This window comes from Gadus macrocephalus, chromosome 16 (assembly GCF_031168955.1).
Source record: "Gadus macrocephalus chromosome 16, ASM3116895v1".
Taxonomy (NCBI): Eukaryota; Metazoa; Chordata; class Actinopteri; order Gadiformes; family Gadidae; genus Gadus; species Gadus macrocephalus.
In genome coordinates this window covers 15,120,125-15,137,276 of record NC_082397.1, presented here as the reverse complement: position 1 = coordinate 15,137,276, position 17,152 = coordinate 15,120,125, and the positions used below count along the sequence as shown (strand labels likewise).

At 45.3% G+C, this 17,152-nt stretch overlaps 1 protein-coding gene across 3 annotated transcripts; it reads right to left on the bottom strand.

Annotated features, from left to right (window-relative positions):
* Nucleotides 1-3,278: 3,278 nt before the first annotated feature.
* On the bottom strand, nucleotides 3,279-16,456 carry si:ch211-286b4.4 (uncharacterized). Of its 3 annotated transcripts, none has more exons than XM_060074936.1 (22): nucleotides 16,162-16,456; nucleotides 15,285-15,430; nucleotides 14,712-14,839; nucleotides 14,422-14,566; nucleotides 13,280-13,412; nucleotides 12,686-12,844; nucleotides 11,988-12,114; nucleotides 11,032-11,243; nucleotides 10,241-10,403; nucleotides 9,258-9,349; nucleotides 8,089-8,237; nucleotides 7,839-7,944; nucleotides 7,467-7,642; nucleotides 7,295-7,343; nucleotides 7,081-7,191; nucleotides 6,492-6,827; nucleotides 6,268-6,359; nucleotides 5,873-6,000; nucleotides 5,686-5,771; nucleotides 5,513-5,541; nucleotides 5,270-5,401; nucleotides 3,279-5,066 (listed from the first exon to the last, which is right to left on the bottom strand). In XM_060074936.1, the coding sequence occupies exons 2-22, from the start codon at nucleotides 15,408-15,410 to the stop codon at nucleotides 4,671-4,673; spliced, it is 3,075 nt and encodes a 1,024-aa protein (XP_059930919.1). In that variant the 5' UTR covers nucleotides 15,411-15,430; nucleotides 16,162-16,456; the 3' UTR covers nucleotides 3,279-4,670. The 3 variants fall into 3 exon arrangements, with proteins under 3 accessions (XP_059930919.1, XP_059930921.1, XP_059930920.1); XM_060074938.1 differs by having other exon boundaries at nucleotides 5,873-5,985; nucleotides 16,162-16,455; XM_060074937.1 differs by lacking the exon at nucleotides 16,162-16,456 and having other exon boundaries at nucleotides 15,285-15,792.
* Between the last annotated feature and the right edge of the window lie 696 nt (nucleotides 16,457-17,152).

Below are 17,152 nucleotides of genomic sequence, written 5' to 3'. Positions count from 1 at the left end.
TGCCATTATATAAGCCCAGCCCATATGCAGAGGCTGTACGGCTCAGAAGAGTGGGGTGCCCGTCACACCAATGTTATTAAATACCTCCTACTTTTTTACTTCACAGTCTGAGTATTGGATTTTGGATTTGTAGAGAGGTATGATATTAAATATCGTCTTACAAAAGAGAAACGAGTATATATATATCAGTGGCGGGCCGTGACTTTTACCATGTGGCCTTCAAAGTATATATATATATATATATATATATATATATATATATATACATATATATATATATATGTATAATAGAGTTAATTCAGAAGCGTAAAAAAGCTAAATGGGCTTCTGGAACGACAGATTGTAACATGAAAAACCAGCTTATTTACTAGAACATATGTTTTGTTAAATTAGAGTTTTATTAAAGTCTGGTAATTTGTGCAAATATCTTTCAACTTTCCTTGGGGATATTTATATTACAATTCCCCATCTATGTGAGCTGCTTGTTTGATATAGTTTGGAACCCCTGCTGTTGCCATAACTTTTATTTTTATTTTTAAACTTATTTTTGTACTTTTTATGTTCAGCTCAAATTAAGAATTATCAAAATTAAGCAAGTCTTGTTCATGTCATCAATCGGTCAACCCCATGTTTGTGAATAGCCTCTGGCTGAAATAGCAGGATGAGGTGAACCTGCAATGTAGCTGCTGGGACTAGAGTCTTTAAGAGCTGGAATAATCCTGCTGTGACATCAATGTGTGTAATCTAGGGGTCAATATATGGTGGAATGAAAGGCTTAGAAGGATAGGCAGAGTCAAGGATTTACTCATTCCAATATTTTATTCCATTTAAAGTCTGTGGCTGTACTGTACATATATAATGTTGAATACACAACATCGCAGTCACAACAACCAAATAAGGCAACAGGAAAATAGGGTGACCAGACTGTTTTTCCACATGCATTCACCGTTTCTAGTGCCATGTCCCCGGCCAGAGATGTCCCCGGAATAGTCCCTTTTTTAAGAAAAATAAGGTAAAACAATGATATGATAGAGTTTTAAATGCAACGGTTCTAGTTTCCTCATTAATATTCACTGGAGACAGTTGGTATGAGTATTGTGTCTTTCTGATTGGCTGTGATGTGAACTTGCTACGCGGGGGTCTATCTATTGACTCCGTCCCATGATCGGACCGATCATAAACAATAGGATATCAATACAATATAGGAAGAAAGTCAGAGTACTTTGGCTCGTTTGTGGCAAAGTTTATCAGAGGTCAAAACAAATCATCGTTAACCATCGGGCATGTGCTGCCCGATATGTGACTTCAGTACTATATTTACCATGATGAGAATAGGTAAAACGTGTCCTTTTTATTAATTTCAGAAATAATAACAGAATTTTGTTGATGTATGGACCACCTAACTACAAATGTCCCCGTTCAGAAATCTGGTCACCTGGAATAAAAACCCAGAGGTTGACTGGTTCAGCGAACAACAAAGAGTGAAGCAGTGCAATGTTTTTGAAAACCCAGTTTGGAGGAGAGGGGGTCCTATGATTCAGGCAGCGGGCAGGCAATGACACGCAGACACAGACTAACTATGGCAGGCCGGGTGAGACAGCAACCGCCGGACAAAGAAACCATGGCAACGTGTTCAGCTTGGCGACGGGGGTTGCAGCCAGTTCAGCCTCCTCCACAGCCGACTGAGTCAGAAAGATGACCAGAGGCCACAACCCCAGTGCTTCCCCTTAGCCAATGCTTACTTGTCAAAGGATGTTGTGTGTATCATGCCCTACTTCAGTTTCTTCCAAAGTCAGAGGCGGGTCTCCCCTGAGAGTCACAGGGAGATACAATGGAAGGGAGATTTCGATTCATTACAGGGGAAGGAAAAGCTTGCAGAATGTACACTGTGTGTTGGTGAATGTATCAATTTATATGAAAACAATCAGACATTAGGGAAATCAGAGAGAGGATCTGATCTATGTGTGTGTGTATGTATGTGTGTTTGTTTCAGGGTTCTGGGTTTGTGTTTCATGTGTTGGACTTTTATGTTGGTTTTTCAGTGGTATCTCCTGGGCTTGAACTTCCTGTGTTTGTTTGTAGTCTTCCATGTGCTTCAGTTTGGTTTGTCTTGTGATTCTGTGTCTCCGCCCCTCACCTGAGTCCCGCCTACTGTCCTCGTCATTACCTTGCTCCCTGCCATCCTGAGTCTAGTTATTAGTTTGAGGTTGATTGTTGTCTTGCCCAATGTTCTACCTTGTTCCCTGCCCACCTGTGTCTTTTTAGTCATGTGTATTTAAGTTGTTGCCTTGGTTCAGTTCCTTGCTCAATCATTGTTTCTGTTGCCGCGTGCACCTTGTGTTTCATGTATCCAGAGCCTTGTGTGAGTAAAACCTGTGGTTTGGAAATTAATCTTTGTGTCGTGCATTTTGGGTCCTCAACCTTAGCAGTAGGCGTGCCTGTGTGTGTGTATGTGTGTGGGTAGGTGGGTGTTAAGGGTCTTTAAGGGACATAGCAAGAACAGACTTTGAGGGATTTTGAGGGATTTGAAGATTACTAGAACTTGATTACAGCTTACCGGATGGAACATGCTAGAAATGTATGAAGTGTGAGTAGCTTTCTCTGAACCAAAACATGGGTTTAAGTCTTTGATGTTTGAAAGACAGAAGGAAGATTGCCACAGAGCTGATCCAACTGGTAAATCAAATAATCTCAGGGATGGGCGTGAGGAATCGATTACTCGAGTACTCCTCGTTACAAATGAACTCGGTTGGTGGACAGGCAAACTCGAGTTTGCATATACACACACAAACAAAGTTTTCTGAAGCAAATGTATCAATTTTCTGTCGGCGCCACTAACGCATGACGTGGGCACAAAGAAAATTAAATGCATCAATTTCCATGGCGCGTTCCGTGCCGTGTGCAGGCACGCCAGAATTCAAAAAGTTAAGAGATGGCGGTTAAAGCAAACCGCAGCGAAGAATTGAAATACTTTAAAGAAATAGGAGATCATAAGGTGAAATGTAAAATATGCCAAGCGAAATCGAGCTACCAGAAAGTACTATGCGGCAACATATGCTCCTGAAACACAACAGTGAGTTCGGGAAAGCAGACCCGCAGCAACGGTGAAAGTGAAAGTGTGTCGGCTATTTTCACCGCCGCAAGACGCAGCTGTAATCCCGGGCGTGTAGAGAAGATCACAACGCTGAGTATTTCCATAGTCCATTTGCTGCCGTTTTATTTGCAGCTTTAAGCATTTATTTGCAATGGTTAGGCTACTTGTTTCGTTTTTTTTAAACTGTTACAGGCCTTGGTTCGACGTGATTTAAATTGTGAGACGCATATTTATTTTTGTAAGGAAAATGTGTTTTGAACGTTTGCAAAAATAAATAATGAATACTCTGATAACTCTGACTGTTTTGATGGAGAATAAGCATTACATGTTTGGTTGGTAATATTGCCGTTCATCATCAGGCCTATTCCTGCTGCAGATGCGTTGCATTCTAAAAATAGATTTGATTTAACGAGTACTCGATTGATCCTCGAGGAATTCCTTCGATCACTCGAGTTTGGAATTTACTACTCGTGCCCATCCCCATCGTTACCATTCTCTGTCCTCTCTCTTTTCCCTCACTCTCTTTGACTGTCTTGATGAACACGAACAGGGGCAGACAAAACCCCTGTTTTTCCTCCCACCGAATGCACAGGCATACCTTAACACATGCTTTCCAAAATCCACATCACACTCAAAAGGGAACATTGGATCAGCAGAGCAGTGTGTATCTCTCTGCCAAAAGGATTTGGCATGGAGCTCAAACCTAACACTGATAGCAACTGAAGTCCTTGTTGCCTGGCTGACCTTCGGAATTGGCTCACTGACTATTGTCCCCTGAAGAAAAACTCACTTTCTATTATGGGACCCTGAGCACTGTCCTCAGAAATGGAGAAAGACGGCACATAGTGGAGCAGGTTCACAATGTTTAATGTGTACTTCAGGTTCTGGTTCTGTTAGTGGTCCGGTTTGTGGATGGCCGTGTGAATGAGGAAGACGGGCAGAACAAGGTGAAAGGAACATGAAAGAAAAGGTCACACAGGCCAAGGCAGGAAAACATCTCATGATCTGTCTCAGTTTTATCTGCAGCGGCAACAGCCTATTATTGGATGTGTTGATACAAGTGTGGCAACCAGTGGGCTGCTACCGACACGGCCTGTAGAACTCCTGACTTGGAAACTATTTGGACAAGATGACAGATTGTGTTACACAACTCTTGCCAGGCTGAGAATATTTCTGTTCTGGATCAGGTATGATGAAATCTGCACTCACTCACTTATTCTATAGCCTGTGCAAAGTATAATTCGTCATTCCTGTCAAATTCAAGAACCTCAAAAAACCCAGAGAATCTGATTGAGTATTCTCAGTCGTTTGTCAACGTCATCTATTCAGTTATAAGATAGGGAAGAAAAGAGTTATAAGAGAGAGAAAGAAAAATATGACGAATAACTAAAACCTCAGCTATTTATCTACATTCAGACCCGGCGCCGGGTGATTAGGTCGTCTATATCTGTGCCTCTTGTCAGCCACTCCTCTGCTATCTGACAATTCAACTCCGCTTTTCCCTGGGTCTTTGCACTCGGGAGGCTCTGGTATTCATCAGTCGGCCATGCATGTATCATCACCATCGCTGGAACTTTCAGGAAGCTTGAGCCTTCTGGTCGGAAACATGCCCTTCTAATAAATAGTTTCCAAACTGTCCGCTCTCTGCGACTACCGATGGTTGGCTCTGACTGTGGTAATAAGTTGGAGCCGTGTCCTGCCTGCAGCCCTCTGAAAGAGCCCCGTGGTCGTGGTGGTTCTGATGGTCTTCTGGGCCGGGGGTGTGTCCCCCCTGCTGAGCGGTGTAGCTGTCGGTGGCTGTTGGGTTCTTCTTGGGCCCGTCTTGTGAGGGGCCATCGGGCCGCTGGCACGGTCCTCTCTGCTCTAATGTGATTTGCAGCTCGTCGAGTTTCTGGGACACGTATCGTCTTTGGAGCTCCACCAGGATTGTTCCATTACGACTGAGGGCTGGCAGCTCTGTGCCGGCTGGCCTCTACGACGGAGAAGGGCAGGGGGCATGTGATAATGATCCCTGATGCTAGTCAGGAATAAAGCTCTAATGGCTTAACACATTGATGGATAATATTTGAATAAGAATGTATGAAATCCCTTTACTTTACTTTAATATAACTCACTATGAAATTGAGAACACACGTGCACAGACACACAGGCTTGCGCACGCAAACACACACTTACAGCCGCATGATCGGTTGAAGTATGCTGACTCTCCCAGCGCTGAGTGTGCATCTGACCTCTTTTCTGCAGCTGGAGACTCAGATGTAGGAAGGATTCATTCAAGCGATCTATTTCCTCCTCTATGGAGGAGACCTGTAGTGTTGTTCAGTTAAAAGGCAAAGTAGAATCAGTACACGCCATGAAAATCACTCATCAAAATGTGGAGGATTAAATAGCTCTGGAAACTAGTCGTGTGATAATTACCTGAGCAGGATTACCTTCAGGGGATACACCTGTAAGATAATAATTTGTTATCTACGTTTGTACTGTTATTATCTAATATACAACTTACACTATCTTCTAAACCTTGTGTTATTATATGTGGAAGGTCGGTGATGTATTATAATTATTTGATCACTATAAACGTATAACCTTACCCATGTTTCTCTGCTTAGCTGTTTGTGGTCCATGTTTCAGATCTCTGATTAGCTGCTCTAATTTGAAAAACTTGTATTTCTGAAGTCTTGGAAATTGGAAAAGAAAATGACAAATGTAATTGCATGCAAGGGATTTGTTGACAACGTGAAGTGATCGGTATTGTGTCTAAGATGATATGTAACAAACCTGCTAGCTAGGAGATCCTCAGTGAAATACTCCTCGTAGGGGACGCTGACGTTGAGGAAGTCGTCGGGTAACGAGCCGTGCTGTGACCTCTGTGGAGCCTCAGAGTCTTCCGGCTGAAACAACACCATCTGGGTGTGTGCATAGGGCTTGTAATCGTGACATAACATCGCAATGACCACCTTCATTTTGGTTGCATAGGAGCTTTTGATGGTTGATAATTGTGTTGGCAATAATACTTTTTTTGTCATTGTTAAATAATCGTGAAGTGATTTGCCTTTAAGGGGAGGCATTGTTGTGTTTGAAAGTGAAGGAATCCCATGATGCATTCTGATTTCCAACCTCTATTGGTACGGAGATGATGTGCCACTTTTATTCAACATATTCAAACAACATACCTGGTCCAACTTAAAGGAGACGTTGAAGAGCTGAAGGCTCAGCGCTGATATTGCCTGATGAAGGGCCTGCATAAAGATCTGCGGCCTGGACCCTGGTAGGAACGCATGGAGAATGAAATGAAAACGTCAGCATACTTCAATGGAAAGAAGACATGCTTGGGGGGGCTGTAATAGTTCATTCCTGAATGTGTATTTAGTTATTATTCTCTTATCTCTTGAGTCACCTGATGCCACATAGGCCATGGCCTGGAGGATGGTGGCGATGAACTGACCCACGTGCTGAAGCTTGGCCTCAGAGAGGTAGAGTATCTGATTGCTCTTGTCAAAGTAAAAGCCCCCCGAGCAATGCGCCAGCAAACCCCCCGGGGAGGACCAGGAGGAGACAGGGATGGACTTTGCGATCAACAAAAGCACAGGCGGGAACAAAGGCAATTTGCCTAGCAACCGCATCACCTGGCAACCAAACAGGAAAATGGCAGAGTGCTGTGGAGGAAGATTGTCCAGGGGGACCGGAATTGGCTGCAGGGGCTGGTCTTCAATAACAGCCTGGTCGTTAACATCTACAAAAGAACCGAATAGATAAAATACAAAAAAAATACAAAGTACAAAAGAAGGGATAATTAATTCAGTTTGAATATTCTTTGCATGGATTATTGTCAGTGTCATGAATGTTTTATTCATGATGAGACAATTCATTAATTAACTTATTAATTGATGAAATGATGGCAATGGCCTCTAAATGTCTTTGCATTTGTTCAACCTCATTTAATTTATTTTATGAATTACATATCCATATATTCAAAAAAAATGTACCAGGGCCAGCTGAAGTTAGATTCTGTAGAGATTGCTGGATCTCCTGCAGAGTTCTAGACAGAGGAGTTATGGCCACCAGCTTGGACAGGTCATGGTCACTCAGCGAATGGCCTGGAAAAGATGCGGTACATCTATTAAATAGTCTTGGTAAACACTCTTACCTCCTTACAATGATCTGACTAATGATCTGCATACAAACAAAGAAAAGCCTTACCTGAATCTTGATGAGGACCTGCTATTTTGGTTAAATTCCTCGGGGACGACTGTTGGATATAATTGGCAAGAGGAATTCATATGAAAAGGATTTCATACAATTATAATACATTGTATTAAAATTATTAATACAAATGTAGCTGTTCTGCTGCCTAGGTATCCTCTCGTCCTACCTGTGGATCACACACGTGTGCTTCGCTGTTTTGTCCATACTCCTCACACTCATGGTTGTCTAGGCAGTGGGGTGGTGAGGGCAGATCCTGATTCTGCCAGCCTTCCCCCGTCAGCCGGAGTATGAGGGCTTCCACAGACCCCAGAACAGCACCCAGCAGGGCCACAGAAGCATCGGCTGGATGCAGATTTCCATAGTGCCAAAATGCAGGAAAAGCACGAAAAAACGAAAGGAAAACCTGGTGAGCTCATTTGCATTTAAAAAAAAACTTGTGTATGTGGTTTGTTTTTCCTGGCCTTTTACTTGGCTTTGGCCTATGCAGATTTATTGGATGGAATACACTTCTGAGAGCTTAATTGCCCTGGTGTTGTACCTTGTTTTTTCTTCTCTCCCCCAGCATAGAGCTTACGCTCCATGGAGTCAAGGCCCAGCTCCTTCAGAAGACTTAATTTCTTTTCATCCATGTTTTCTAAAAGATTCTGGAGGGAAAATGCAACATAATTGACAACACAGCCACCACTCAATCTCACCTGTGATTTCATTTAAAATGTAAACACCTTTCAGAAAATTGCATGTTAATAGTGTGTCTTCTAGCAAAATAGGTTATTTAATAGGTGTACCACCTGTAAGCCATCGGCCTGCTGGCACATGTTCCTGTAGAATTCCTGTGTGTCTTTGCGGTGGCGGGCCAACTGTGAAGCCAGGTGCAGGTTTTGGTCCTCCAGTTTGTCGTACAGGGTTTTAACGTTGAACTCCTCCAAGTCAAAACGCTCTGAGGCACCTCGCGGAAAGGAGGGATCAGTCAGACTCGAATCCAACCCAGATTGTATAAGGAAGGTCAATAGGGGTTTAATGTGAATTTAAATCATAGGTTATACGGTATGCAGCTGCACACTTTATAGAACATGCTGACCTTGTTGCATATGGTTTTAGCATGATAAGTGTTCCTTAAGATCGGATTTGAATATTGAGAATATTTACAGCACACACAGACTCCAAAAATAACGTAATTAAAGTGACCCTTGACGATAACAGAGGCTTTTCTTTTGTTAGTATGACTCATTCTCCTTTCCTTTTACATGCAAGGCCGGCGTAAGGAATAGATGATAAATATTTAGCCGTTAAATTACAATACCTGCGTAGAGAGTTGCAGATAACCTCAGAAGTCATTATACCGAGATTGTAGTCATTATTTCCAAAATCATCAATCAAACAGAAGACCAGGCTATTATCTGCTACCTGGTCATGCCTGGTGGTTTGGCAGTGCAGGGATTAATGGACTTTAAACCGGCCCTATGAATAATACATTGCATACTAAGCCCCACACATTAACACAGTTCAGCCACTTGAGTTCTTCCAGGGAGCCGGGTACGGTTTTAAAATATTAGAACTTTCTCAACAGTCCTGTCATAAGGGGAAAGCCATGTGGACACCGCGTGCAAATTGGCAAAGATTAATAGAAGATAATGCTGACTAGGATTTCCAGATGGTCCTAAGTGATATGGATGAGCAGACAGGCGGTTGCAGCTGATTTTAGTTCATCTAATCGTTGGTTTCAGCCAACGCATATCTTTAAAACTACTTCTGATTGCCCGCCAACAAAGCTTTTTTTACACTTTTATTTTTATAAACTATGATGATCTCCAGGTTTCTTGAACACAAATCTTGTGAGTTTTGTTATGCTGGCCGATGAGAGAAATAAAAATGTGTTTGCAAAAATGAATTTACTAACAATCCGACAATGAAGAATGTGAATATTAGCAGAATATAATGAATATAGGCAGGACTTTACCTCCCTTTGAGACGGCAGGTTCTTCTGCCTCTGCCCCCTCTCCTACTCCTCTGTTACCTAGTAGGCCTGCACAGTTTAGTGGGGCGGATACGCTGAAAAAGAAACACACAATCAACCTGATTTCACTCAGGATATAATACCAAAAGTTCCAATCTAAATACTGAACAAACAACAAACTTGCACACTTTACCCCTCTCCCTTTCATATAAAAGTAGTTAAGGTTAAGGTAGTTCATTTGTCTCCCTGCAGTGTTTATAAATATACGAAAAATCTTGTTGCTCAGTGTTTGTTTTTATATTGTGAATCTCGATTCTTTTTAGAATGCTTGGTTTCGACTCGAGGAGCCTACAGACCTGTCTCCGTGATGAAGGGGCTATCTGAGGAGCCTACAGACCGGTCTCCATGAGGAAGGGGCTATCTGAGGAGCCTACAGACCGGTCTCCATGAGGAAGGGGCTATCTGAGGGGCCTACAGACCGGTCTCCATGAGGAAGGGGCTATCTGAGGAGCCTACAGACCGGTCTCCATGAGGAAGGGGCTATCTGAGGAGCCTACAGACCGGTCTCCATGAGGAAGGGGCTATCTGAGGGGCCTACAGACCGGTCTCCATGAGGAAGGGGCTATCTGAGGAGCCTACAGACCGGTCTCCATGAGGAAGGGGCTATCTGAGGAGCCTACAGACCGGTCTCCATGAGGAAGGGGCTATCTGAGGAGCCTACAGACCGGTCTCCGTGAGGAAGGGGCTATCTGAGGAGCCTACAGACCGGACTCTGTGATGAAGGGACTATCTGAGGAGCCTACAGACCGGTCTCCGTGATGAAGGGGCTATCTGAGGAGCCTACAGACCGGTCTCCGTGATGAAGGGGCTATCTGAGGAGCCTACAGACCGGACTCCATGAGGAAGGGGCTATCTGAGGAGCCTACAGACCGGTCTCCGTGAGGAAGGGGCTATCTGAGGTAGCTAATATCTAAGAGCCTACAGACCTGTCTCCCTGGGGAAGGTACTCCACGGGACAGCAGGGCTCCCCCAGGCTCCGCCAGCGTGGTTTGTTCCTCCACTGCAGGATCAGCTTGGCTTTGCTGGGCCTCAGAACCAGCGCTATACTGGTCAGCACCACCACCAGCAGCAGCAGGAGACTCAGGACCGCTGGTCACCCAAAGAACCATCACACGAGAATTCATTCATCTTGGAACCATGCATTTCTTCAAGGAGGGGATTCTCATTATATCTACGTATGGTGTTGTTATACTTTAGGTGTTGGATGGCCAGTAGTGGGCGTTCATCCCTCTGGCCTATGTGATATCCCCAAAGCCCTAGGAGAGTTGAAGACCTCCTGTGATGTGCAAAAGCACTGTCTTTCGGATCAGACGTTAAACCAAGGTCCTATCACCCTGTGGTGGACACTGGAGATCCCTAGACAGTCTTCGTGAGAGTAGGGTTGCTAACACTGGTGTCCTGGCCAAATTCCCACCTTCAAGCTTGCTTCAAAATTGACCCCTTTTCACCCCCATGTCTGTAATTGGATAGTTTATCCCCGCCCCTCTCCACAGTGATAGATGGTGTGGGGTTAGCGTTCTGGCGTATCACCCAGGTGGCAGAGAGACACTGGTAGGGGATGAGGGGTCGTATCCTTCATCCATTGCACACCGTAAAACACTTTGAGTGCCTTGAAAAGAAGCGCTATATAAATCCAAGCTATTACGATTATTTACTATTGTTTGTTGCTCATTGAAGGAAGTGGAGGGCCAACGAATGCAAGCAAACCAGCACCCACCGACGATGACCCCCCAGTCGGGCAGCAGGTTGAGGCGGGGTTGCTTGAGGATCCCAAAGCGGACCAGCTGTGCGGGGGTCTGGGGCTGGAACACGGCCGCCCTGGGGTCACACTGCGTCCCCCTGTCACTCACCACCACCACCACACTCCTCTCAGGCACTGCGCTGTCCACCAGCACGTACTTCCCTGTCTCCGAGAACACATGGGCGAACCTGGTGGGGGGCGGCCCCCGGGAGGGAACACAGACACTGTGACGGGGAACCGCCGCGCTCGGCTGTTTTCTACCAGGAGCGCGCCGCTCCGACGCGTGTTGTGGTTTTGCAACATTAACGCCAATGTCAATGGTCCAACTTTTCTGTGTTTTACCCGGAGTTCATGTGGCTGGTCGCAATTTTTATGCAGCGCTGCTCTTTAAAAGTAGAAAACCGCAGAGAGTGACAGTTCCCCTTTTAACGTACTTACTTAATAATGTATTCAAAACAAAGGTTAAGGCGGCAAAGGGAGAAAGGGGAGCAGAATGATAGGTGGTGGAGGAGGGGTGAGGAGGATATCAGTCACGCTAATGATGTTAAACGTTCTAATGCTCCGAGAGGGAGATAATCCAACGGTAGCGTTAATTTAACAATAACTTTGAGCGATGTTGAATTATCGTGGATTCACTCCTACTTATACCAAGTTTGCAGTTAATGAGCTGATAAACCCCCCAAATGTATCCCAAAGTGAGGCTTGGGTTTAAAATATGCGAGGGAACAGGGGGAGCTTTGCTGATTCAACCGAATTTTGCCGTATACTTCAAAAAAACGATCCCCACTTGGGTCCTTTCAGAAATAACTTTTAATTAGAGTGTGTGGTTGGGACGCATTCACTGAATATAGATTGCGTTTCAATTCCCTAGGATCCTCAATGATAAACTCTTCCATATGGCCCGGTTCTAGCAGCGCTGAATTGAGTGGCACCTTGTTGAGTTGAAGTGTGTCTGCTTCATGAGGACCTGGAGACGCCGGAAGGCCCCGAAATCCCAGCCGGGGTTGCTGTTGAACAGGTGGTCTTTGTGATACACCGGGAAGTGGCTGAGGCTGCGGTCTTGGTGGGAATACATGATTGATTGCATTACTGTCTTTAACGATATATTCATATATTCATATATATATATATATATATATATATATATATATATATATATATACTGCATTGACCCTAATGCCCACAGACTCCCTGTAGGCAACGCTGCGCAGGTGGCCTATTACCTACCTGATTTGATCAATCTCACTGTTACGCAAAAGGCAATAAATACATATATTAAAGTAATATGGTGCACCATGTGTATTAAAACAACCCTTGATCCAATGTTTGGCCCTCAGGTCTTTAGTTAAATATGTTAAAGATTGAATTGACATAGCCAACCTTAGCCAACCAATTACGGTTCCCATCCCTAATGGGTTCATGGAATCAATCTTTCCTGTCAATCACATTCAGCCACACGGCATCACCATCTCAATGGTGGAGAGACGTAGGGAGGAGGGAAGGAGCAGAGAGGGAGGAAGCGTTTTTCTGGGTTGTTGCTCTCTTCGGATCTGTTCCATTCTCTCTTTTTACAAATCTCAAATTTTACCTGCTGCAACCACTCTAAGGATGAGTGAGGATAGTAATCTACCAGTGTGGTTGATGGTGAGCTGGAACACTATCATGTCTCCAGAGGACAGACAGCCGATGGGATTCGGGATTCGTGGAAGAGTGACGGGCGTCCGAGCAGTCCCTTTGGTTTCTGTGTCTCTCTTACTCCTATCCTTGTCGTGAAGGAGTTCCCCCTCATCTAATCGTATGGACAAGGAAAACAATCAGCATGTTTGCATGCAGTCCCTAGGTTGAATCATTATACTGAAGGTAGTGTAGGAAATTTGGAGAAATCAGCCAGAGTAAGCTAGGTTTTGAAAACACATGACTGACTATCTAGATTAAGGTGGGTCATCAAATCATTTCATTTTGGCAAGTAAAAAGTAAAAATGAAGTAAAAAGACTGGATGTCAGAGGCATGCGACAGCCGCATAAACCAGATTTTTTTGTCAGAGCATTTGATTGATTGATTGTTTTTGGGGTGTAAAGAGAATATCAGCAAATATGACAACTAATGTTCCTACAACTAATTGTCAACCTTAGTTTAGAGGTCCTGCCTAGACACCAATAAAAAATGCTGGAATTTTGCTCAGAACCAATCACATGTAGACACAGAATGTTACGGTTGAGTCACCTGACAGAAATTGAATCATCAATGTTCTGTCCGTGAAGATCCAACCAAACACGCCATCAGGGACAAACTGGACTACATGGACCTTCCCAATGTTCTTCAAATGGACATCGGGGCCCAAAATATCCCTGCCATTCTGTGAGAGAAATTGGAGGTTAGTTTTATTCATACTGTATAAGGCTTTATTGCACAAAGACACCATTTATTTTCCATAATTTCAAGGTCCAATAATCTATATAAACTATTAAAATGTATGCATATATGCATATATATAGCCTTTCCTAGAAGAAAGGTTTTTCTTCAGACTACATTTGCAACGGCATTACCAATTTGTCAGTCTGAATTTAACTCGGATAGATGTGTATGCAAATGTAATGCCTAAAGCTTATACTTTAGAAGTCATTGTTCAATTCTTGAATTAATAGACGATTATAACTAGCCTAATCTTGCAACATTTATAAAGCGTCTCTCAGCATGTTAATTCCTCAAATTGAATTTCATTCGGAGATACATGGTGGTTAGGCAGCAACAACCAGCCAGGCCATCTGTTGTGTGCTGTATTTATAAGTACTTAGCATCTGTTAGAATGCTGATAAGTATAAATACCGAAAATGACACAACTATGCTGGTTTTGAGGATATTTTCATGTAGTCTAATCTTCTTTCCTCCTTTCTTTCCTACTTTCTCTCTTTCTTTCTCTCCACTTTCTTCCTTTCTTTCTCTTGCATAACATAACATTCCCTTTAGTCATAAGATAAAGCCCTTGGTTACCATTTCCTGGACCTTCTTACCTCAAGCTCCACTACACTTTACACCGCTGGGACAACCGCTAATGAGGCAGCCGCACCATTTTTATCAGATGTGTCCGGAAAAATCCTTCCTCGGCCTTACGTCAGCCAATCACCCCGTTCGCTCCCAGCAGCCTGAGCCGAAGCTGACGCAACACAACCCCAAAAAAAATGGAAAACGGTATATATCGGATGATACCAGGCCCTGCTAATCCTCAGCATCAGCCGCACACACAGCCAACGGCTAAGCCCAAGCACAGTTGTTTAAATACTACAACAACAACAACAACAAATATACCCCCCCCCCCCCCCACCACCACCACCACCACCACCACCACCACCACCCCGCGTGCTTACCCGGACCCACAGCCGTCTGTCCATCTGCTGCAGGCTGAGGATGAGCTGTCCGTCAGCGGCGAGCCGGGCGGAGAGCTGCGGCAGGCCGGCCACGCAGGAAGAGTTGCACAGCTCCTCGGAGGACACGTAGCGCTCACACCGACAGCTGGGGAAGGGGAGAGCACGCCCCGACGGGGAAGGGATTGTCACCACTTAAAGCCCCTCAGCACCAATAACCTCTGGGCCCAGCCGTGCCTGATTGATTTGTGCTTTGTCTGTATTGGTCCTGGTTCTCCTATCGGGGCGCTCACATGCCCATCTCCGGGTCCACCGTCCCGCCGTGGGCTCCGCAGGTGACGTTGCACGGGTACAGGGAGGGGGAGACGCACTCGCGGGACGCCGCCAGCCGCACCTGTCCCGCGGCGCAGCGCCTATTCACCTGGGACAGTGAATATATATATATATGTCTAAGAAACCTCCTCACACAAGTGGCTGGATGTTGATGCACACCGTCTGCACGGCTATTAAGGGGGCAGGTTTAAGTTGAAGCTTTGTTTCCAATCGAAACAGACACAAAGAGAATAGAACATGCCAAATGTTCCTTCAAATGGGCCTTATCTGACAGGCAACCCTCTTGGTTGTCAACACTATGGTTAAATCCCGCATTCCACTCCCCCCCACCAGGCTAGCGTTTAGAACCAAGATAGCCATTTTGTGAATAAATAAGGCCCATAGTTACGTTACTTATAAGAGCTTATTCAGAGTCAGTCAGTGCGGAATAAAACTCAGGAGTTGTTTTATTTTTTTGTTGTTCAGAGTCCAAGGAGGCTATTCAGCCGGAAAGTGAGGTAAATGAATTCTGTCTGCTTGGTGAAATGGCTCACCTCAGGCTGGCAGTCCACCTGACTGTCTGCGCTGGAGCTTTTAAAGTCCAGCTGGTTGTAGAAGATGAAGCCAGTCCGACACAGACAGGACCCGTCTGAGTGCTGGAACGCACGGTTCTTCCCCATGCACGTGCATGAGGCTGAGCCTGGGAGTTAAACAAATGGGTTTATCAACATGTGGGCGTAGAGTTTGCTGTTTGTATTGGTGTTTGATAGACTACCGCTCTGATGCTTTGAGAAACTATGGTTTAATGTGTGAATCTGTTATTAAACACGTGTCCAAGGGAAAATACAGTTTACATGGTTAACGGCCGTTAAGGACCCGGTCATAAAAACAACCACATACTTATGCCTAATAAATAAGTAAGTCCAAAATGCAGTTACTCATTTCATTGTTCAACCTATTTCATTGTAAAAAGAAAAAATGAATTTGCACGTATACACACACCGACACACACCACAAACTTTCTTCAAGTTATTCAATAAAAAATGTGTCCTTTCCCATAAAACCCTTTAATAAATCAATAGAGATAAGATTTTTCCTTTTCCTTCTTTCGTTTAAACCTAAAATGATGGCTCAAAGAGTGCTATTTATTATCAGGAGAGAGAATTTATACTGCGCGGGGCAGAGAAGAAAAATTACCACAACCAGACCTATAATGCGTTGATAAGAACCAGCCAGTTAATCCATCCATTACATAGAGCAGAGAAGAACCAGCCAGTTAATGCCATCCATTACATAGAGCAGAGAAGAACCAGCCAGTTAATACCATCCATTACATAGAGAAGAGAACAACCAGCCAGTTAATCCATCCATTACATAGAGCAGAGAAGAACCAGCCAGTTAATCCATCCATTACATAGAGAGGCGGCTGACCTTCTGAGGAGGTGGCGGAGCTACCACAGGGGAAGCAGGCCGGCTGCGCCGGCAGGTGGTTGAAGGTGGTGGCCGGGCACGCGTGGCACTGCTCGCCGCGCCGCGCCCGGGTCAGGTTACCGAAGGTGCCCGGAGGGCACAGGAGGGGGCGGGGCGCGCCGGCGGGGCACACGTGACCCAGAGGGCAGGGGTTGCCGTGGTAACTCTCTGCACCTGGGTGCGTTCATGAAAGAGATGGCAAGCAAGGCAGACGGCATGTGTTAGGTATGTGCGTGTGTTTGTGTTTGTGAAGGAGACGGGACAGAAGGGGGGCGGGGCGGGGCATGTGTGTTTGCAATTGTTTGTGTGGTGTTTGTGTTCTTGTTCTCTTTGGCTTGCTTGTGCGCGATTCTTTTTACTTCCCACAGCTCAGTAGTGCAGTAGAGCGGTACAGCAGTACGGTGGGGTACCTTGAGGGCAGTGATATCCAGGGGGGCAGGGCAGGCAGTGCGGGGTCAGGGAGGAGTGCAGCCGGTAGGTGCCCCCCTCACACGCACGACAGCAGCTGCTCTTGGATCCTCGAAGACCGGCGGTGTTGACGGGCGCGGACCCCCCCTCGCAGGAGCGCGGGGCGGAGCTGTTGGCCGGGCAGTAGAAGGGGAACCGACAGCTGTGGAGCGCGGAATCAAGGGCAGGTTTATTTATAAGGCACCAACAAGCTGTCTTCATTCCCCAACCGTTCAGGGGGTGCACACGTATCCAGGGGGGAAAAAAAAAAAGAGGAGTCCTCCTGGTTCTCAGTGTGCGTGCGAACCTGTACTCACAGCTGCTCGGGCGTACTGTAAGAACGGGATCCCTCCGGACAGAAGTATCCTCTGGGGCAGACGGCGGGCTCTGCGGCCTGGGCTCCGCAGAAGGAGCCAGGCCTGCAGCGACTCTCTGACGCCGCGCCTGCACAGCCAGCACAAAGCGGCTAGAGTCCACCGGGTAGGATTGTGATGGTGGTGATGCA

Coding starts and splice junctions, on each gene's coding strand:
- si:ch211-286b4.4 (XM_060074936.1), bottom strand. CDS start 15,410: ATGGGGAAGAACCGTGCGTTCCAGCACTCAGACGGGTCCTGTCTGTGT. Junction 8,238..9,257: donor ACCTGCCGTCTCAAAGGGAG/GTAAAGTCCTGC, acceptor GAGGTGCCTCAG/AGCGTTTTGACTTGGAGGAG. Junction 7,945..8,088: donor AGCAGGCCGATGGCTTACAG/GTGGTACACCTA, acceptor TTTTCCCTCCAG/AATCTTTTAGAAAACATGGA.